At 46.8% G+C, this 22,251-nt stretch overlaps 1 protein-coding gene across 1 annotated transcript; it reads left to right on the top strand.

Annotated features, from left to right (window-relative positions):
* The first annotated feature begins 2,331 nt into the window (after positions 1 to 2,331).
* wars2 (tryptophanyl tRNA synthetase 2, mitochondrial) lies at positions 2,332 to 21,638 on the top strand. Its single transcript, XM_058082832.1, has 7 exons — positions 2,332 to 2,350; positions 2,748 to 2,885; positions 16,539 to 16,799; positions 18,405 to 18,485; positions 19,368 to 19,450; positions 19,577 to 19,695; positions 20,962 to 21,638. Exons 1-7 carry the CDS (start codon positions 2,336 to 2,338, stop codon positions 21,408 to 21,410), a joined length of 1,146 nt encoding a protein of 381 aa, XP_057938815.1. The 5' UTR covers positions 2,332 to 2,335; the 3' UTR covers positions 21,411 to 21,638.
* The last annotated feature ends 613 nt before the right edge of the window (positions 21,639 to 22,251 follow it).

Raw genomic sequence — 22,251 nt, forward strand, 5'->3', positions numbered from 1 at the left:
TAGTAGTAGTAGAATGTTGTGGCACCACAGCGCCACCTGTTGCCTACCATGACGGGCACAGAACGCCCACAGTGACGGAACACGAGGCCTGCGTGTTTATTGTGCTTGTCAGGCCCACTCGTCAGCGGAACCAGATAGAACCCGTCCGTCCATCCATCATCCGCCTGGGTGGGCGGACGTCCTGCCGACACCAATGCCCGCCGTGTCGGCGGGGGAGGGCCCGTCTTTCAGCGTGTGACCCCCTCACTCAGCGCCATCATGGCTGCTATTATGACAGGTGGCGCTGCTCCGTAAGCCGCTACGAGCTACGTGGTCAGGATGCATCCATGTTGGTCGTTCCCGTCACTCCAGAATCTCACATTCTTCATCAGGAAGACGCTACGGACTTTTAAATGGGAAAAGTCATCTTACAAACATTGTAGCATTATGAGGAAAATAACCTTTAGTGGAAGGTAGGACACACACCACTCAGACTAGATAGGACAGCTCTAGTCCATCTTCAAAGACTAGGTAGGACACACACCAGTCAGACCAGATAGGACAGCTCTAGTCCACCTTCAAAGACTAGGTAGGACACACACCAGTCAGACCAGATAGGACAGCTGTAGTTCACCTTCAAAGACTAGGTAGGACACACACCAGTCAGACTAGATAGGACAGCTCTAGTCCACCTTCAAAGACTAGGTAGGACACACACCAGTCAAACTAGATAGGACAGCTCTAGTCCACCTTCAAAGATAGGTAGGACACACACAAGTCAGACTAGATAGGACAGCTCTAGTCCACCTTCAAAGACTAGGTAGGACACACACAAGTCAGACTAGATAGGACAGCTCTAGTCCACCTTCAAAGACTAGGTAGGACACACACCACTCAGACTAGATAGGACAGCTCTAGTCCACCTTCAAAGACTAGGTAGGACACACACCAGTCAGACTAGATAGGACAGCTCTAGTCCACCTTCAAAGACTAGGTAGGACACACACCAGTCAGACTAGATAGGACAGCTCTAGTCCACCTTCAAAGACTAGGTAGGACACACACCAGTCAGACTAGATAGGACAGCACTAGTCCACCTTCAAAGACTAGGTAGGACACACACCAGTCAGACCAGATAGGACAGCTCTAGTCCACCTTCAAAGACTAGGTAGGACACACACCAGTCAGACTAGATAGGACAGCACTAGCCCACCTTCAAAGACTAGGTAGGACACACACCAGTCAGACTAGATAGGACAGCTGTAGTCCACCTTCAAAGACTAGGTAGGACACACACCAGTCAGACTAGATAGGACAGCTCTAGTCCACCTTCAAAGACTAGGTAGGACACACACCAGTCAGACTAGATAGGACAGCTCTAGTCCACCTTCAAAGACTAGGTAGGACACACACCAGTCAGACTAGATAGGACAGCTGTAGTCTGAGAGCCTGATACAAGATATGATGTATTTATCCTCTGACTTTTCCTTTAGTAAAGCATTTACAATGGGCACAGTTTGACCCTGGAACAGATGAATTCCCACAGCATGATTTCCTTGAGGAAAAAAATGGCTACCAAATATAAGTTTAGAAAATGTGAGACGGCACCACCCAAAAGTAAAATTGTACCATGATTGTTTTTATTCCTGCTCATTTGTTCTACAGTATAAAAATGTAAATGTGTGAAATTCATTTAAATAATACATCATAAATGCAAAAATAAATGATAATAAATGATCCTGCAATTAATATCATAAATGTGCTAAATAAGTAACAATATAGAGTTAAAAATAACTACAGTAGAAAATGAGATTGTAAATTGTACAATTGTTTTGTAAAACGGTTTTCTTACTGCTGGTCTGTAAAATAAAATACAATTTAAAATAAAAATAAAATAAATACAATAATCAAATCTAAATAAAAAATAAAATAAATCCATGTAAAATCCCATTAATACATCTTCATAGCTATAAAGTTGTTTAATACAAATAACGATACATTATTAATTATAAATGTAATATCATTTCTATACAATGTCATATTGTTTTTTCGGAAGAAATAAACTGAGAAGGAGTCATTTATGGTGAAGGGCTAACGTGGATCTAGCGTGTCTGGTGGGTGGCCGAGAAACAGGAGCTGAACGTATACACACACACACACACGCACACACACACCCAGAGTGTACCACAACTCCCACCACCCCAGCACGAGAGAACCCACCAGCCCAGCGTCGTTGCCTGGGGAAGCAATAATGAATATGGAATGATTCGGTCTGCATTTTGTGCCGCAAACACAACCAGATGCAAAGCAACGCAACGCAAGAAGAATGAGCAGCAGATGTTGCTGACTTGCGGACATGAAAGAAGGTCAGGTACGACTCCGGCAGCCGAGGTGCCCTGCAAACATGGTGGAACGTAACCCAACACCCGTGTGGAGAGTGCTCACTAATGTGGTAGATATATAGCACATCGGCCTGCTTTGTAATGAGGGGCAGGGATGGAAAAGAGCTCAGCAGCTGCTAACCTTCATGGGAAAGTTCAACTGTAGAGGAAGCAGACACAACATTTAGGATGAAGGCCTCAGAAAATGAGCCCAGTCTGTCACCACCCGGGTTACTGTTCAAAGCCTTTAATGTGCGTGTAAACGATGCCAAAAGTATATATAATGTGTTTCGTGTTTTGCATATTCAAATATGTGGCTTATCTAGACCTTCAAAATGGCTTATTTGTTGTCGCTCGATGCGTTTTGTCCTCCCTCGGCTTCCGTAGCCCTGTGACGTCACAGCTTGCCGTTCCAAGATGGCGCTGCCGGTGCGGGCTAAGCTAGTCCATCACATCAAACTAGCCAGGAGGTTTCTTCGCCACAATCAAAGGTTTTTCTGCGATGGATCGTCGTCGGAAAATAAGGTAGAGTCCCGGCCTTACAATGTTGTCTGACTGGTGTGTTCCCGCTCTTTTTAACTCCCTTATCCATACAAGTTACCTCCCTGTCATGATCAACACTCATTACTCTCAAGTTGAAATGAGAGCTACACTTTTAGCAACTATTAGTTCTACTAATGTACACTACCTGTCATCATGTGGCATATGTCTACCGTGTCTTCTTATCGTTCGGATATTTTAAATGTGCGTCGCCATTGTGGAATTATGCCTTTTAATTTAACCTTTTGATGACAGCAAATAAACAGAAATGCACTGTACTACATAGCCACTAGATAACTACTAGATAATCACTACATAGTCACTAGATAACTACTAGATAGACACTACATAGCCACTACATAACTACTAGATAATCACTACATAGAGCCTTCCAGGGCCCCTGGAAAATTTAGTTTGCGACCCCCTAGTCTAATCTAGTGTTTTTAAAACTGGTCCAAGTCTGCTATCCAAGATGCTGAAACAACAGGTGCCTTTATTACATTTTCACAAATAGAAAAAAAGTTTCACAAATCAGAAACTCTGTTTTTTTTAGTTTCTGTAGATGAATCCAGTTAGTAAATTAGTAATCCAGTCCAGGTCTAGTGGTTTCCAAACAGCACCAGGTCTAACATGGACAAGGTGCTTAAAAAATACAAACAAAAAACGTCCAAATAGCTTTTTTTTTGCATTTATAAAATGGTAACGTACTAAATATAGAAAAATAAAAAATGAGAGAATTAAATGTGTGTGTGTGTCTATAAATATAAATATATATCAACAAAATACCAAAATTAATTATTGTTCTAAAAAGTTAATTAATTATTAAAGTCCTAAAAAGTCGAGTATTCTTGCAGTGGGAACCAGGGTATTATGTTTTTTAAATACTATTGTCAGATAGTATTTTGTAAAGTTAAGACCTTCTCATTCAGAAAAACGCTGTCTGGTGGGGACCATAGTAATTATAATAAATAGTGATAATAAATTAATTAATTAATCACACAAATGAAAATGTAGACGTTAATTTTGGCGTCCTCGGTATGTCGGCGTATGCGTGCCCCGTGTCTGCCCTCCAAAGGCATTTCAGCTCCTTGTTTGTTTATTCTGTATGTTCCACAGAATAACGGCATGAATGGAGTGAGCCCTCGTCTCAGTCATGCAGTTTTTTGTCTTTTTGATTGTGTTCTTTGGGGGTTTGACTGTACTTTGATCCAATGTAGTATGTACTGTAGTAAACACGTGGCGTTCACCACTGTGCGCCTAGCATTGCACGGCCGCCTTGGAAGAGCCCATGGAGTGTCAGCAGGGCGGACAAGGATCCCATAAACCCGTGTTCAGACTAAGTGGAGCATTTGAGTGCGGCAGCGGCGCTAATTGCTGTGCTGTTCTTTACATTACACCCCGTCTTTAAATACCTCACGCCTCCCCGCCCAAAGCTGGCTGATGTACGAGCTGTTCAAGATCGTCCGCCGCCCTGCCCTATGTATTTTCTGAAGCCGATCCCCCTGGAGAGCTGGTAGAGGTGTGCGGGGCGGGGGCGGGGGCGGTCGGGAACGCGGACAGCATCGCCGCAGTGCTGGACTCCCAGCAATAACATCGGAGATGAAGTGTTGCTTTTCATTTCTTTTAATTTTCTCCAAATGTGCACGGCTGCCGAGTGCAAAACGCCCAGCCCGCCTCACAAAGGCCGGAGGTGTGGCGTGCGTCAAAACCTGGCGTCCTCCTCCTCGTCCGCTCTGCTTTTGTTCCTTAGGAAAAGTGCACGTCTCGTCCACGGAGCTGGACATGCTGATAGGAAGATGAGGTGTGACCTCTGTCAGATGTTAGACTCTTTAGAGTCAAAGTCCGCTTTGCCTCCCCCAACCCCCGTCTCAAAGGGTTACCTCTGTATCGGCCATTTTCAATTGGTCACATGGTTGACTTAAAGCGCTCGGGTCTAACACTAGCAATAAACGTAAGCCAGCGAGTCTGCGGTCCTAACAGGAAGCCTTAATCATAGGGCTGGGCGATATATCCATATTTTTGTTAAGCATGATATCAAAAACAAGCATTTGACGCGGAGGTCTCGTGATTCAAGATGGCGCCGCCCGGTGCAAGTATATTCAACTTTTTTCTATCTAGATAATCCTATTTTATTTCAGCAGCTATTGTTCTATAAGATTGTTTACATTTTGATAAAACTTTGCGTGCATATTTGGCTTTGACTTTTGTCTAAACAACTTTTGATGTGGACATGGGAATATATATATATATATATATATATATCCTATATCCATATTCAACCTAAATATAGCAAGGCAGGCTCAGGCATTGTGTGAATTTTCTTGGCGCTAAAAAATGTATCTATCCATCAGTGATGTTCATTCTCGTACTGACTCCTTTTATGACTCCTTTTATGTGTCCTTCATGTGTTGATTTAGTGTAGATCCCGACTTGCGCTAAAAGCCCACGTACGCTGTGGCCGTAGGAAGGCAACTGGTACGCAGACGGAGGACGTCCTGTTAAAAGAACCGTATAATAACCTTGTTGTCGTGATTGCCGCGTCCGCATTAAGATGTATGACGAGGAAGTCTTGACATTCCAAGGCTCTTTTTCCTTGCCGTAGGTCCCAAATTTACAACTTCCCAGTTTTCTGGAATATCTATTTACCCACAGCGGTCCCTCGGAATTCCAACACAATCCGTACCAGGGGACAGCTAAACCTTGGACTTGTTTGGACACTGGAATGACCCCCCCCTTAAGAAATAATGTCAATAGAATCAATCTGGTCTGGAGTTGAAGAAATAAAAAAAGGTGATATCATCTTTAATCTTCGCTTTATGACAATTTGGTGTCATAAGTGTAAAACATGCAAGTCATAGTTGGAGATGGTATTTGAATAAGCAAAGTGTAGCTTTTGATAAGTTCCGTTTGGTGATATGTCCTCCCTAACAACCACGTGGAGTTGATATGTCCTCCCTAACAACCACGTGGAGTTGATATGTCCTCCCTAACAACCACGAGGAGTCGATATGTCCTCCCTAACAACCACGAGGAGTCGATATGTCCTCCCTAACAACCACGAGGAGTCGATATGTCCTCCCTAACAACCACGAGGAGTTGATATGTCCTCCCTAACAACCACGAGGAAGAGCATACCGTACACGCAAATGAAAAGCCAAAGAACAAGCTGCTTCTGCTTTGCCCTCCCATCATTTTTGTCTCTTGCTTTCTTTCTTGGTTTATTTCATTATTATAATTATTATTTTTATTTTCAGTTTAAATTCTGAGATTGGTTGTTGGGTCGCAGACTTGTCTAAATGGTGTCTTCCAAGTGTAAAAAGAAGAAAAAAGGGGATGTTAACTTTGTAAATAAATCAGGGTGCCTACGGTCACACTTGGGTCGTACGTGCTTCCGTTACATAATTTTATATTTAGGTTTCACCTCATATTTACCACATTTTATAAACACTTTTCCAAAGTCAAACCGTAAATTGGAAGAGAAATTACCTTCAGTCAGAACTTACAAGATCGAATAAAAACAAAAACATTTCAAACAGTAAAATATTAAAACCAAGAAAAGCAATAAATCCAAGAAGTAGGTATAAAAACAAATCAAAGAAGTACAAAATGGATGCCCACATGTAGATTTTATTTTGGATAAAAGTTGTGCTTTTTGAATATTGCAGTACTACTGGTACCAGGTAAAGGTCAAATAGGATGGGTAGAGTAGAGTATTCCCATAATATTATAACATTTTCCCAACTGTGTTTTGTTTTGGTTGTTTATTATATTTATGAAAATAACATTTTTCCTTCACATGTATTTGGACTTTATTCTTGTCAAATGAAAGCTGTTTTGTTTCCATTTCTGCGTTTCAATTTTGTTTCACAAATGTTCTTGTCATAATTATTACTTCACTTCCATAATATTTATATTTCTGTTGTGTTTCATAACATTGCAAGTTTTAAAAATATTATTTCTTTAGTATTTATACTTTATGCTATGAAAATGGTGTTATTTTTCCTCATTATTATACTTTTTTTCCCCAATACATAAACTCTTTAGCTAGCATTTTTTTTGCGCTAGAGTCAAAAAGAGGTGATGATGCAACTCCATAATCGAAGAGAGGTTTAAGATGGAAAAACGGCCACCAGGTGGCAGAAGTGCGTTTTATAAGAACTCTGCATAAATCTTTCCAATAGAAAAAAGGGGTGGAGTCAGGGAAAGGCACTGAGGGGACATTTGAATATTCCATTTTTTCCACCCATGCACAAAGGCGTGTTCCACAGTTCAGTTCCAAATGTGCCAATTGTAAATAGTTGATGCTGTTATATTTGTAAATAAATGATTTAGACTTTATTCTTCGAAAATGACTGCTGATGTTCTATTTTTGAACAGCCGTGGGCTGCAGATGGCCCCCGGGTCACACTTTGGACACACCTGCTGTAGCGGATGTCTTGCTGAGCTGGTGCTTGTGTGTTTTGGTAACACGCACGTTGAGGCTTCTGCTAATTATGTTGTTCTCTCCAGCTTTCTGTCAGCTGTGACTCCAACCAAAAGGAAAAAGGCCCCCCCTTGCGCCGTGGCCCCCGCCCCTGGTCTGGTTATTGGTGGAAATCAGTCATGTCAGCCTTCCAGGAAAGAGGAAGTGACTTGTAATTCGCCCCTCTGTTCTCCCCGGGCCCTCAAATTCACTTACTCGGGTGTCGGCTAAAACCATTAAAGCGTCTCCCACACCACATGGGAGATTCCGGCGAGGTTTGGAGGGGATGGGGGGGGGGGGGGGGTTTGGGGGGTAACATGGCCTTGGCCTTTGAGGCTGTTCATGAACTTCATGTTGTAAGTCTCTTTGATTGGCTTTGGGCTAGCAATTGTCATTATTATTGATTGTTTTATTGTTGTTTATTAGAATTTAGGCGTACGTCAACACCGACTTGGCCAGAGGGAATCTGCCTCCGCTCAATATTTTCCAATATTAGGATTTGCATTTATACAAACACCAAGGAACCTCCAAGCCAGATTGATTGTTGTATTTTCAGGGAAGCTTCGTGTGGAGAGTTTTCCTTCGGTAAGCGTAGCGTGACTTCAATTTGTCTCCCGTTTCTTACCTCCCCGAATTCCACCACAGAGAGCCATGGAAATGCTTTGGCGGAAGGCGAAGGGAGTGACAAGTTGGCCGTGAAACGCAGCCAGGCGCCTCGGCTCGCTCTCATTGTAAGAAGCGTTGGCGCCGAGTGCTGACTCGGCCTTGGTGTGGTTGCTGCCATCTTTTAGACCCCTTCTTCTTCTTCTTCTTCTTCTTCCTTTTGGACGCCATGTTCTCCACCTACGGCTGGTTCCTGGCTTCTGTCTTCGCTTAGCTATTCCTCATCCGCCTTTGATCATTGTCCTTGCAAGAACCTGGTTTATCGCTCTTCATTGGTTCCGGACTGGACCGCAATAAGTCAATTTCCATGAATTAGAATTCCATATTAAGAAATGCAATATTTTTGTAGTTATGTCATAGAAAAGCCATTGAATAGAGCCCTCAAGACACAACATAACAACCCTATAGTCACCTTTACATTCGGGGTTTAAAATATATTTGTCCAGTTTTCTCCGTGGGGGGGGGCTGGGCTGTCCCACAGAGATAAAGTGACGGACACGTCACACGGAATCCAATCGATCGTTTAGAAATATCGTTTTTGAATCTTACCGTAACCTGTGTGTCTAGATCGGAATGGAGTCGTCCGTCACAAAGAGATTTACGCCCCACTCCGTACCAGGCAGATTCCACTTCACCACATTGATGGACACATGTTTGATGCCAAAGACTACACGGTTGTTGCCTGATTACAGAGTGGATCCACGCATACTGATTTTATATTCTGGATGCCCTTCCTGACGAATACCTTAATTAACCGAATATCTTAATTAGCTAGCTTATGCCCGAAGCAGTCCAAGGAAACAATAAGTCCAATCCTGCGTGTTTGTCATTGTATTAAAAAAACATAATGTCGTAGATGCGTATGGAATTGTCTATCCCGTAGAGATTCCCCCCCCCCCCCCCCCCCCCCCAGTCCGTGGGCTGTACGATGTGGAAAGAAGTGGTTCCTAAACGGCTTTCACTAAGATGTTTATGGACCTCAGAGTCCCGCTAACTTCTTTGCTAATTGCGTCTGTCGCTCACAGGATCGTATAGATGATGCAGTATCAGTCGTCAATTTTTGTCACGTGGCATAAACTCCGAGTTATTAAAGTTCCTAATGAGGCAGATTACCGTTTCCTTTCCTGCTCGGGGCAGCGATCCCAGCCCCCCCCCCCCTCCAGGCTGTCTTGAAGTCTGCACCCTTCAGAAGCTGCAGCCTGTTAGGGCCTGGTTATTTTTGGAGCTCCGTCGGGCCGCGTCTGCGGGGAGTGCTGTTTTTGAAGGGCCTCCAGTCCCATTAATCAGGCCGGGGACCCCACGGCGCGAGCGGGCCCCGAGCCCTGGCCTGCCACACTGCAGCGTTGTGTTCCTGTGCCCCCGCTCTCGGCACAGTGTGACGCCCAGAGGAACCTCATCAATCTCACCTGTCCCGCACGTCAACCGCAGATTTAATCAAATGCTCTTTTCGGGCCGCTCGCCGCGTGCTCCCCCTCCAGCCCCCTCTGGGAGGAAAAACAGAAAAACACGCAGCCAAACCTGGACCCGACTGAAATCCCAGTTTTTACTTGCAGATATTTGCTTTTTACTCCGCTCGCCTTGCCCGTTTTCTTTTCTTTCAAAGCTCCAATGCAGGACCCCCCCCCCTCATGACTCTTAATATACCCCCCCAGCCATGGCCAACCGGTGGGGCTGGGTCGTGAAATATACGCTATTTCAAACCACCTGACGTCTGAGTGCAGGGACACAACAGACGGCCGCTGCTTTAAGCATAGCGTGTTAGCCAGCTAGCTCGTTAGCCTTTCCTTTATTTGTTCTCTCAAACAGAGTGGGGAAGAAGGAAGTAAGAAGTCAAAGACGTACCACTTCCACACAGGCTAGGAGGAGTAATAAATCCATGATATTGCCATAAACCCACGAGTGGCGTGTGAGCGTGTCTGCCCCCCTTCCCGAGGGGCCTCGTTCAGCGTGTCCGTATCGCCAATAATGGAGCCCACCTGTCAGCTGGACGTGTGACGCTAGCTGTTAGCTCCATTTTGTGCCCTTTCACCCATTAGCTACGTTTCTCCCCCAGCCTTGGTCGGTTGAGGTTTTGGGGGGGGGAAGGTTTGGCTGCTTTCCAAGATTCCAGTGCCGAAACCTTCCTTCTGCAGGTGGAATTCCACTAAGCTTGCAGGTTCTTGAGGATTCTTTTAGTCATGTTTCTGTAGGCCTTCCAGCTGCTCTCGAAAGTCTTTGAGCTGGACTTTCCTTCTGGTGAGCGCCTGGCCCGGGCGGACGCCGCATACGCCGCCTCACGCTGTGCTGTGTTCTCACCTTGGAAGGAAACGTGCGCTCGACTCGACGACGGCGCATGTCTGACATCAAAGGCCATCTCTTGTTCGATGCCCCAGCGAGGTGTTGCTCTGCTGGTCGCCTGCGTTAACAGGTCCCCAAGCGGGGCGAGACACAGATGAAGTCGGGATAAAGCGGGGCCCGGGATGGCGTGTCAAGGTGCATTACGGCGCGATGCCGGAAGAGGAACACTGGGCCCTCTTTGTCGGGCCGCTCGGCAGGGGAGACGCTTGGCAGCCGGCGGAAAATCCTTCCATCTGCACTCCCGTCTGGATGTGAGCGCTGGCAGCCATCCGACGCCGGCGTCCCCCTACAAAGAGCCGATGGTGATTCACAGCGGGGCGAGCGGCGGCCACGGCGGAGCGCTTCAAGGACTTGTTGAAATTGGCACAGCCGAGTGAACGTTTGCCGTCGGGCCCGGCTCATCGGCCCCTCGCTTGGACGTGTCAGTGGGCCGCTCCGGGGGGCTTCTTGGCTGCCGTAGGACATCGGAGAACAGATACGCACTGTTTTGCCCAAATTAATACTCGCCACTGTTGGAGGAGGCGGGCGTGCACGTGCTGCCCACTTGGATGAGGACAATTCTTGATGACTGGGTTGTCCAAGGTGCGGCCCGCAGAACGTTCTTATCAGTCCACTAGGACAAAATGACCACAGCAAAAATGGAAAAATCAGCGGCGAGAAAAAAAGATCAGAAAAATGAAAGAAGAAAAAATAAAATTGCAGTTTTGAGAAAATGAACTTTTTGTTAATAATGTCAAAGAAATTGAGCAAAACAGCAGACATTGTGTACGAGAATAAACATGTATTTTGGTAGCGTAGAGTTCCAACATAAAACTGACAAAGATGAAGAAAACGAAAAAGAAAGCAAAGATGGAAGTTGACACTCGTAGAAGATAAGATAAGATAAGATATGCCTTTACTGGTCCCTCAGTGGGGAAAGCAGGGTTCCATTAAACGGCGATGCGGTACAAAACATCAAAGTGGGCCTTGCATCCTTTTATTTCCAGCGTGGCCCTCGCTGGTTTAGGAGAGCCGTGCGGTCAAAGCTAGCTCCGCCATTGTCGTGAGATGCAGCTCCATCGGCCTTTCTAAGTTAGCTTTGCCGTTGGAAATGCCGGCGGATTCGCATACAGGATATGCATCTGTACGGGCAACATGTGATGTCATTTCCTAATTATCTGTCAGACTTGGTGAAACCCCCGCTAATGTTAGCACGAGTCCCTGCACTCTCCCCGCGTCTTGTATTTATTAGGCATTCCTGTGCTGGGATGTCATTTTGTTGTGGCTGATTAATCCAACATTGCCGAGCCCGCGCCGCAGCATGCGGTCGTTCCAGAGCTCTGGAAGAGGTTGGCAAGACGGAGAGAGAGAAATGTTGTTTCCACAGAGCCTTGGAAAAGGGCTCTCCTCTGGAACTGTGGGAAAAAGCCAGCGTGGGCCTCCTGGTGCCGTGGATGGTCTCTCTTGTCTTCCAATTCCGTGAGGGTTGTTTTTCCAGGGGAGACCACCATGTTGCTCCATTTCTTTTGTTTTTTATTTCCCAGAAATGAGCAGTCCAAGATGGACGCATGCCCCTTTGCAAGCCGTGCACGTTCCCGCCTTTGCGCTTGACCTCCCTCCCTGCGGACGTTACCACACGCGTGCGCTCGCAGACAAATGAACACCTATTCCCGGAAAACGCCGCCGCCAGGGTGAAAACACGTTTAACGTGTACGTAACCTTCCAAAGCCGTCGGCCTCTGTCACCCCCCCCCCCCACCCCCACCCCCAACACACACACAACACGCATGATGTTTTCAGCAGATGGCGCCTGCAAAAGAGGAGAGCTTTCGTCACCTTAGCAACGATGTCGAGCAACTTGTTCGAATACGAGGAGAGAAAACTTGTTCTTGTTACGCCTCATCGACCTCCACGTCCTGCTGTCCGTCCTGTCATCCATCCATTTTCTATGCCGCCGCTGGAGCCTATCACAGTTGAAAAAATGTCAAAATATGTAGTATTGTATGTAGTAATTACATGTAGTATTGTGGTCACTCGAAGCCAGTGATGTCACCAGACATGAAACTTCCTCCCCACTCCGTTTGAAACAATAAGTACCGGATTTTCTGGACTATAAGTCGCTCCGGAGTAGAAGGCCAAAAATGCATCATTAGGTAGAAAAAAACCTACATAAGTCACACAAGGCCAAAAATACATAATTAGGTAGAAAAAAACATACATAAGTAGCACTGGAGTATAAGTGTCATTTTTTGTGGGTAAATTATTTGACAAACTACTTGACCAAAACAGACATTACGTCCTCTTGGAAGGCAAGTTAGATATGCTAACACAATGCTAATTCAGCTACACAAAAAATAAACACAAACAGAAAAGGTGTCCAGTGTTTATGGAACATAACAAACAGTTTTAAGTCCACTAACTATTTAGTTTTCTTCATGGCAGTAAGAGTAGCCTTAGCTTTTTATGCTAGTCCCAAACAAGTTTCTCACATACTCCAAACTTTCTCTCTGCTGCTTGATTACAGTTTTCAGCCGCTAATTTCACTACTTGCAGCTTGTAGTCGGCAGAATATGATTTTCTTTTGGGGGGGAGGGGGCATTTGTGTTCTGTCGTTCTCAGTAGTCTTTGTAAGCTAACGGCTAACAGCTAACATTTGAATATTGAATTAAGGAGTAGGAGATATTGGTGCGAGTCTAGAGCGTCCTCTTGTGGCTGTCTGTGAAATTATTATTCATAAGTCGCTCTGGAGTATAAGTTATATAGTACAGTATATAGTCCAGAAAATACAGTCCATTGGAGAGGCTAACTCGTTAGCGCACTAGCTTGCTATGCTAACCATAGACTCCCTTCGTCCTGGCTATGTAAACATAGCATAATAAGATGTGAACGTGGCTATGGGGGTTAGGGTTTTTTGGAGGTGTTCCTGTGGAATAAGCGTACGCCATCATTTCTTCTTCTTCTTTTTCTGCTGTTAGCTGTGAGACTCCGCTAGCTTCTGCTGCCTTGCGCTCCTTTTTAAACGCCACTCAAGTTACCGAGTATGGCCGTGGGGCCGTGTCATTTCATATCTATTTATTAACGCACTTATGTCACTGGATGAATGAAATCAGGCATGTTTTGGTCCAGCATGTGGCGACTCCATGTTGACCCCGGCCGGCTGTTGATTTAAAACGCGGGTCCTATCGCCTTTTATGACTGCTGCTCTTGTGTTGCGGCATCCATCATAAAAATTAATTGCTTTACAACATTTGCTGTCCCCGCTGTCGTCGAGCGACCGTTGATTTACCTCTCCCCCCCCCCCCCCCCCCCCCTCACCGCAGCCTTCCAGGCGCACGGCTCCAAGCGCTGGCCTCCGACCCGGCGTTCCTCGGAGGTGTCTGGCCAGGTGACGGAGCGTGATTGGCGGCGGCCGCTTAGCTGCGGTGTTGACTCTCATTTGACACTTGATTGGCTCAAATGACACCATTAGCATGTCTGCATGGCTAATGGCTGCCCTTGGGGAGGGATGGGGGGACGGAGGCAGGGGGGGGCGGCCTAGCCGAGGGGGAACATGCGTTTGGCGTGTCGGCTGGAGGTGAGAACACACATGAGCCAGACTCTGCAGCCAAATCAATCCTGACACCTCCTAAGAGGCTCTCGGCATCGGTGGCGCTCCGGTGCAATTACCTCCTTGGTAATGACATAAGCAGCCACTTCCTTCCGGTCTCGCTCTCGCTGAGCAGCGACGTGGTCCCTCAGGCCAGGCCAGGCCCGGCACACGGGGGCCTCGGATGGGATGTTCTGGACCTGGCTGGTCACACGGCTGCTATCTGATGTCAAGGCTTGTCCTTTGGTCAGAATCGAACGTGATGCATCTCGGCGAGCTGTCGAGATGACCGCCTTCCGTAAGACGATTCGTAAGACGATATCTCTGGATGTATTAATGGTTGCTGTGGATAACCTTGAGGGTCCAGGTGGGGGTCCACATGATCACGGTGCGGACTCATGTGATGACATCCTGAGGATTTTGGTCAGACATCAGTTGGCCCAAACTTGGCAGGGCATATTTTCCACTCTGGCGACACTCTTGGCCAGGTTACTGAAGCCCAGGAGGTCCTGATGCTGCGTCATCGCTAGGCAAAGGTGGTAACCGTGCCACATCACTTTAGCGCTATTCAGTATACATCCCTTATTTAGCACTGAACTGCCTCATGGGCGCCAATAAATCAATAAAAATCTTTTTTTTCTCACCTCTCATGTCGGACAGGCAGGAAGAGGCGTCACTCTGTGTGTTGTTTCAGTACCGTGCTGTTTGTTCCATAGAACAACAGCATGAATGGAGTGAGCCCTTTGTAAGTCGGTGTTGCCTCATGGGGGGCAAATCAAGCTAACTTAGTTTATGTAGATTGAATGAGTAGACGAATATTGGTCATATTCATATTTGTACTTACTCAGTCATCTCAGTCTCGTGTATTCTCGTCCTGTCAACTGCCTTGTGACACCTTTTCACATTATTAGAGCCCTCTAGACGTGGAATAACACCCCTATAGTCACCTTTACACTCCAGTTACCCAACAAAGTGGACATAATAACAGAAAATATTCCACTTCAAGAGGCATAACATGGACTCACGTTAGCATTTTTCACGTACATTTGTATTTCATTCATTCAGCCATTCTCGTGCTTCATTTAGGCCAAGAATATGGAATATGTACATGGATATGCATACTTTTGGACTAAAAAGACACTTTAAACAACCATAGTTTATTACTATGTTTATTACAGTTTATTACTAAACTGCAAAGTGGCAAGTCAAGGTCCAGGTACGGTTTAGTTAGTTAGTCCGGCCTAACAATGGGCACGGGGGGGGGCAAAGGGTGGCAGGCTGTTACTACTTTGGTCATGTTTCCTTCGGGTTCTTCCATCTCCTCCACCAGCCGTCACACTGGTGGCAATAAAGGAATAAACGGGCTCGGACAGATGTTGCGTGTCGTTTTTGGCCAGCAAGGTGATGCATTTTTTGCGCTGGATGTGTTTGGGAGAGAACAGAAGCGCTAGCCACGGCGTTAGCATGGCCGCCGCCGCCGCTGGCCTCCGTCGGCGGTGTAAAGTTGACACTTTCCCGTTGCCACTTTCTCACATTTTCACTCTTTCTGGGAGGGAGCATGTTTGTAGTCCTGTCCTTGATCTTGTCCATCTACCACATGTTTATAGTCCTGTCCTTGATCTTGTCCATCTACCACATGTTTATAGTCCTGTCTTTGCTCTTGTCCATCTACCACATGTTTATAGTCCTGTCTTTGCTCTTGTCCATCTACCGCATGTTTATAGTCCTGTCTTTGCTCTTGTCCATCTACCACATGTTTATAGTCCTGTCTTTGCTCTTGTCCATCTACCACATGTTTATAGTCCTGTCTTCGCTCTTGTCCATCTACCACATGATTGTAGTCACCATGGATGATGTCGTCTTCGCTCTTGTCCATCTACCACATGATTGTAGTCGCTGTGGACGATGTCGTCTTCGCTCTTGTCCATCTACCGCATGATTGTAGTCGCCATGGATGATGTCGTCTTTGCTCTTGTCCATCTACCACATGATTGTAGTCCTGTCTTTGCTCTTGTCCATCTACCACATGTTTATAGTCCTGTCTTTGCTCTTGTCCATCTACCACATGTTTATAGTCCTGTCTTTGCTCTTGTCCATCCACCACATGTTTATAGTCCTGTCTTTGCTCTTGTCCATCTACCACATGTTTATAGTCCTGTCTTTGCTCTTGTCCATCTACCACATGTTTATAGTCCTGTCTTTGCTCTTGTCCATCTACCACATGTTTATAGTCCTGTCTTTGCTCTTGTCCATCTACCACATGTTTGTAGTCCTGTCTTTGCTCTTGTCCATCTACCGCATGTTTATAGTCTTGTCTTTGCTCTTGTCCATCTACCACATGATTGTAGTCGCTGTGGACGATGTCGTCTTCGCTCTTGTCCATCTACCGCATGTTTATAGTCCTGTCTTCGCTCTTGTCCATCTACCACATGTTTGTAGTCGCCGTGGACGATGTCGTCTTCGCTCTTGTCCATCTACCACATGATTGTAGTCGCCGTGGACGATGTCGTCTTCGCTCTTGTCCATCTACCACATGATTGTAGTCGCTGTTGACGATGTCGTCTTTGCTCTTGTCCCTCTACCACATGTCATGGAGTACATTTCTCCCTCAGGAGTCTCCAGGCCAGGCCCGAGTCTTCTCTGGGATCCAGCCCACCGGGGTGCCCCATCTGGGCAACTACCTCGGTGCCCTGGTGAACTGGGTGTCCCTGCAGGACCAGTACCCGTCCGTGCTCTACAGCATCGTGGACCTCCACTCCATCACTCAGCCTCAGGACCCGGAACGGCTCAGGACCAACATCCTGGACATGGTGGCCAGCCTGCTTGCCTGCGGCATCGACCCTGACAAGGCCGTCCTGTTCCAGCAGTCCCAGGTGGGTTTGCACACACCAGACAAAGGTTGGATTCTACCACGTTGTTGGCCATCCCAGCCATTCCTTGGAACGCCTTGTCTGTTCCCCACCAAGCAAGGTCCCGTAAGTGGAGTCTACGTTTGTTTAGGTAGCGTTAGCGTTAGCGTCAGTGCCTGTGGTCCCACCCCGTGTCCACCATGGACTCCTTCAGTGGTCTTTCTTCATCTGGCTGCTGTGTTTACCTGCTGACACCAGAGCTAGCACGCAAGCCTCCAGGCGGCCGTTTGACACGCAAACATCAGCCGCCAAGACGTGCGGCTAGAGCCACATGAAAGAATCCCTGCGGAGCACGGAAAAGAGAGACAGATTCACCGGTTTCAGCACTCGGACTAACTCCAAACATCAGCTGTAAGCGGACGGTGACGACAAAGTGGGCAAATTGGAACACTTTGGGTTCTCCGAGCTATGCTCCGTGTTTACTTTACTTCCTCACAGGACTACCGTGGCTGGGTCCGCTACCGTGGCTGGGTCCGCTACCGTGGCTGGGTCCGCTACCGTGGCTGGGTCCGCTACCGTGGCTGGGTCCGCTACCGTGGCTGGGTCCGCTACCGTGGCTGGGTCCGCTACCGTGGCTGGGTCCGCTACCGTGGCTGGGTCCGCTACCGTGGCTGGGTCCGCTACCGTGCCGTCTCCCACACGTCATAACATGTATGATGGTTTGGGCACGCCTGACACGCCAGCATTCATTCGGTTGGAGACCCTAGGATGTTTGCTCCTACAACTGGAACGCCAAAGAACCGATGGACGGAGCCATGTTCCAGGAGTCATGGAGGTTCATGGGATTAACACAAGATGTTCAACATGCGTCACATCACATTTAGACCACATTGAAGACAACCTGAGGTGGCCCCCTGCCTCCACCCAACGCCCTGAGGAACGTTCACACGCCGGTCCTCCATCGTGGCGTGGGCCTTATGAAACGGCCAAACAGAACGCAGCCAGCACGCTTCCCCAAAATGTGGTTCCCAGCATGAGACGGGGCTCGTCCTTTGGGTGATTGAAGTCCCAGTTATCTGATGTTGACGTCATTCCCACAATGCACTGCAAGCATCGAGTGACAAGAGAGAGGATGTCCGCGGAGCCAGAATCCATAAAGTTTAATTTGCTGTGGGAGGATATTTCCCGACAATGCTCGCACGCACGAACGCACGCCCGTATCACGTTAAACATCTCGAAATGTCTTTTCTTCATTTGTGTTTTTACGAGCAGGGCTCCAGTCAATAAGAAGGAAATATGCTTATTGTTGTGCTTCTAATGACTTGTGAGATGACACATCATTCCTGTGGTTTGTCCACTTCAATAAAAGGAACATCACGTGTCTCATAAAAGCTGCAGGTGTGACCTATTGCACCTGGAAGACGCCACGTTGGGCCGGGCAGTACACTTGGCCGCCACTTGGAGGAGCCAGGGGGTCACCATGGTGGGAGTGGGCTCCAGTTGGCCTGAGTTGGCCCCCTCCACCCTGCCGGCTCGCTGGGTTTAGTGGCTCTACGGGGTTCTCCGCTGAAGGAACCCAAAGAACACGTGGCGCCATCACACGTGTAACCGTGATGTCTCGCCCTGCAGGTGCCCGAGCACGCCGAGCTTGCCTGGATCCTCGGATGCTTGACCAGCATGCCCCGCCTCCGACACCTGCCCCAGTGGAAGGTTGACTGACACACACACACACACACACACACACACACACACACACACACACACACACACACACACACACACACACACACATTGGCTTTAGATGCTTACTTAGCATGTGTGAGACCTACATAACACAAAACTAATCACACAAATAGACCTAGTAAATAAATTAATACATGAATTAATCACACAATGAATAGCCCTAGTGAATGAATTAATTAATCACACAAATAGACCTAATAAATAAATCAATAAATACATGAATTAATCACACAAATAGACCTAGTAAATAAATAAATAAATACATGAATTAATCACACAATGAATAGCCCTAGTGAATGAATTAATTAATCACACAAATAGACCTAATAAATAAATCAATAAATACATGAATTAATCACACAAATAGACCTAGTAAATAAATAAATAAATACATGAATTAATCACACAATGAATAGCCCTAGTGAATGAATGAATTAATCACACAAATAGACCTAGTAAATAAATAAATTAATACATGAATTAATCACACAATGAATAGCCCTAGTGAATGAATGAATTAATCACACAAATAGACCTAGTAAATAAATTAATACATGAATTAATCACACAATGAATTAAAATGGTAACGTAGTATAAATGATGCTAGTAGATTGTAATGTATTATCATATTTTTTTCAGTGTACTTCAGAGTAATACTAAAATGTCATCTGGTCTCAGAGACCCGGTCTGGTCTATCGTCTCGTGTCCCCACACCCCTGAGGTTCTGCTGGACTGAAGTGGTTGCAAATAAAGAGAGCTGACACGTTCTTCCTTGCCGGATACGTTTTCCTCGTCGTCTCAGTCGCCACCGAATCCGAGTCATTCCCATCCTCCATCTTGTTCTTCCAGATGAAGAGCAGGCAGAGGAATGAAGGCAGCGTTGGCCTCTACACGTATCCCGTCCTGCAGGCGGCGGATATTCTTCTCTACAGGTGAGAAGCCTTGATGCTACACGTTAGCATCAACACCCCCCCCCCACCCCCGCCCGCCAACGTTTGATCCTGGAAAATATCCCACATGAGACTCATGTCGTCTTCTCCGCTGGATCCTCTCATCAGGGCCACGCACGTCCCCGTCGGTGAGGACCAGATCCAGCATCTGGAGCTGGCCCAGGACCTGGCTCGCATCTTCAACAACCGCTACGGGGCACTCTTCCCCGAGCCCCGCGCCTTGCTCGGTGAGGACACACACACGCACACACACACACACACACACACACACACACACTAATGTGCCATTTGCAGGGAAAACAAAGCAAAGTTTAAAACCCTAATACTGTATATACAGTATATACTGTGTACTGTGTGTACTGTATATACTGTGTACTGTATATATACAGTATATACTGTGTACTGTATATATACTGAATATACTGTGCATACATGTATTTCTTCGTCCCTTTTCAGCCACATCCAAAGTCCAGTGTAAGAGTAAATAGTACCTATGTAGTACTTGCGTGTACTTGTGCTGTTGGGTACTGAGTACACTATTTGGACGTGAATCATGAGGGCGTTTTTATGATGGTTGATGGTTGATGGTGCTGATTGACCCCCGACCTCCTCCAACGTCTAATTGGCCGTGTCTATTTTGAAAGGCCTCCTAAAAAACCTCCCATCAACCACACATGCTCACTGGGAATGGGAACACACTGGGAACACACACTGGGAACACACACGGAACACACACGGAACACACGCGGACGCCAGAGCGAGCGCTGGCGTGTTTTTGCTGACGCTCGGCGTCGTAAAAGCTCAAGATGGCGTCAGCGGTGCGTGCGCTCTTGATTAAAGAAGCCCTCGCTAGCCGCGCTCCGAGCCGATAGGGTGATAATTGACTGGCGGGCGGGGCCGTGGCCTTCATGTGACTTCCTGTCTGATTGATTGGCCTCGCGGGATGGCTTCTTCTCATCTGAGGTCACCGGTCGCCCTTCTTCTCTCTTCCTTTTGGAGGCAAATCAAAGCCTCCTGTGATATTTAAAGGAGATGGGATCTCACAAGATGGCGGCCGGCGGGAGGCTCGGCGTCACTTGGGCATTCTGGGGACATTTTTACCCATGAGCACACGTGTACACACACATGCACACGCACACACATGCAAAACGTCAAAGTTATGCTTGAAGTGTATCTTTTATTTTCCCTCTTGTAGTTGGGAACTGATATTTTCCTGAAACTTACTTATGTTCTACTGCTGATGACTAAAGATCATAAAAAGGTAGAAAGAAGCTTTTTTGAGTCCAGTCCATCTTTTGGTAGGTAGGTCCCATGTGTACGTACCGGACCCTGGTCCTTGAAGGCCTTGAAAGATCTCCATCTGGTCCACATTCATTCAGTTTTTACAATACAATACAAAAGCACGGTTTGGACACCCCTTATTTTCGGAGGTTCTTCCAGTGCCGCCATCATCATCATCATCATCATCAGACTCCTTCCCGTTCCCTATGCAGGCACCACACAAAAGGTCAAATCCCTCCGCGACCCCTCGGTGAAAATGTCCAAATCCGACCCCCAGGCCATGGCCGCCATCGGCATCACCGACTCCCCCGACGACATCGCCCTGAAGATCCGCCGCGCCGTCACCGACTTCACCTCCGAGGTGACCTACGACCCCGTGGCTCGGCCCGGCGTGTCCAACCTGGTGACCATCCACGCCGCCGCCGCCGGCATCGGCGTGGATGAGGCGGTGACGCGGGCCGCGGGCGCCGACACGGCCGCCTACAAGGCCATGGTGGCCGAGGCCGTCATCCAGCGGCTGGCGCCCATACGGGAGGAGGTGCTCAGGCTCAGGGAGGAGCGTCCTCACCTGGAGGCCGTGCTGGACGCCGGACGGCGCCGGGCTCGCCGGCTGGCCACGCCCACTCTGCAGGAGGTCCGACGGAGGCTCGGCTTCTCTTGACAAGACCACAACGTTCTTCCGATCCGAACTCTCATCCTGTCTCCGCTCTTACAGGAAGGACTTTTATACTTTGGAATTATATTGAAGGACGGATCATGGCCGCATTCCCACTTTTATTAAAACCTGTCAATCAGGAATTGCTTTCAACTTTGGTCTACTTTTCCTCATATTTACCATATTTACTTCACAGAAACAATACCAGCGTATTTACTGGACAACTCACTGGTAGTACACAACTCCAGTACTAATGTAGTAGTTGGCCGAGTATTAGGGACACATTGGGGACGTACAGTTACCACTTTATTGGTTTCTCAATCAATTTACCACTTCACTCTCAAAAGTTCTGATTTTTTTTTTTTTGGGGGGGGGGGTTGTACTATTAGGAGAATACATTGATGGATAGTAAATTTAAAGTCACAAGGTCAAAGGTAGTAGTTTTCGTAGTAGTCCCAAACAATGCCTGCTACGATGGAGTACTAAAATAATCGGAGCCTTCTAGCATGAAGTTGGAAATTTACAATAAAGTCGCAATAACGTTCTCATGATAGCGCCACTTTATTCTCAAACTTTTTTTCTCATAAATTTACGATTTTGTTCTCAAAATCTCAGATTAATTTAGGTTTGTAATTTTGGGAGAAAGAAGTACATTTATGAGGAAAATAGTATGAAATAGTAAGAAATAATAGTCCCAATAATAACTTTGTCCAAGGGCAAAGGAAACATAAATCCTCAAAATTTGGCAGATCTTTTGAATAAAGTCGCAAATTTATGGCAAAGTTCTTGTAATATTACAACTTTTTTCTCATTCTTGTAATATTACAACAAAAACATCAATTTTTGG

Source organism: Doryrhamphus excisus, chromosome 9 (assembly GCF_030265055.1).
Source record: "Doryrhamphus excisus isolate RoL2022-K1 chromosome 9, RoL_Dexc_1.0, whole genome shotgun sequence".
NCBI lineage: Eukaryota > Metazoa > Chordata > Actinopteri > Syngnathiformes > Syngnathidae > Doryrhamphus > Doryrhamphus excisus.

What these genes read in the sequence shown, in the direction of transcription:
- wars2 (XM_058082832.1), top strand. An exon ending in GATCGTCGTCGGAAAATAAG is followed by an intron (nt 2,886 to 16,538) that starts GTAGAGTCCCGG and finishes TTTCTCCCTCAG; the next exon opens with GAGTCTCCAGGCCAGGCCCG. An exon ending in GCGGATATTCTTCTCTACAG is followed by an intron (nt 19,451 to 19,576) that starts GTGAGAAGCCTT and finishes TCCTCTCATCAG; the next exon opens with GGCCACGCACGTCCCCGTCG.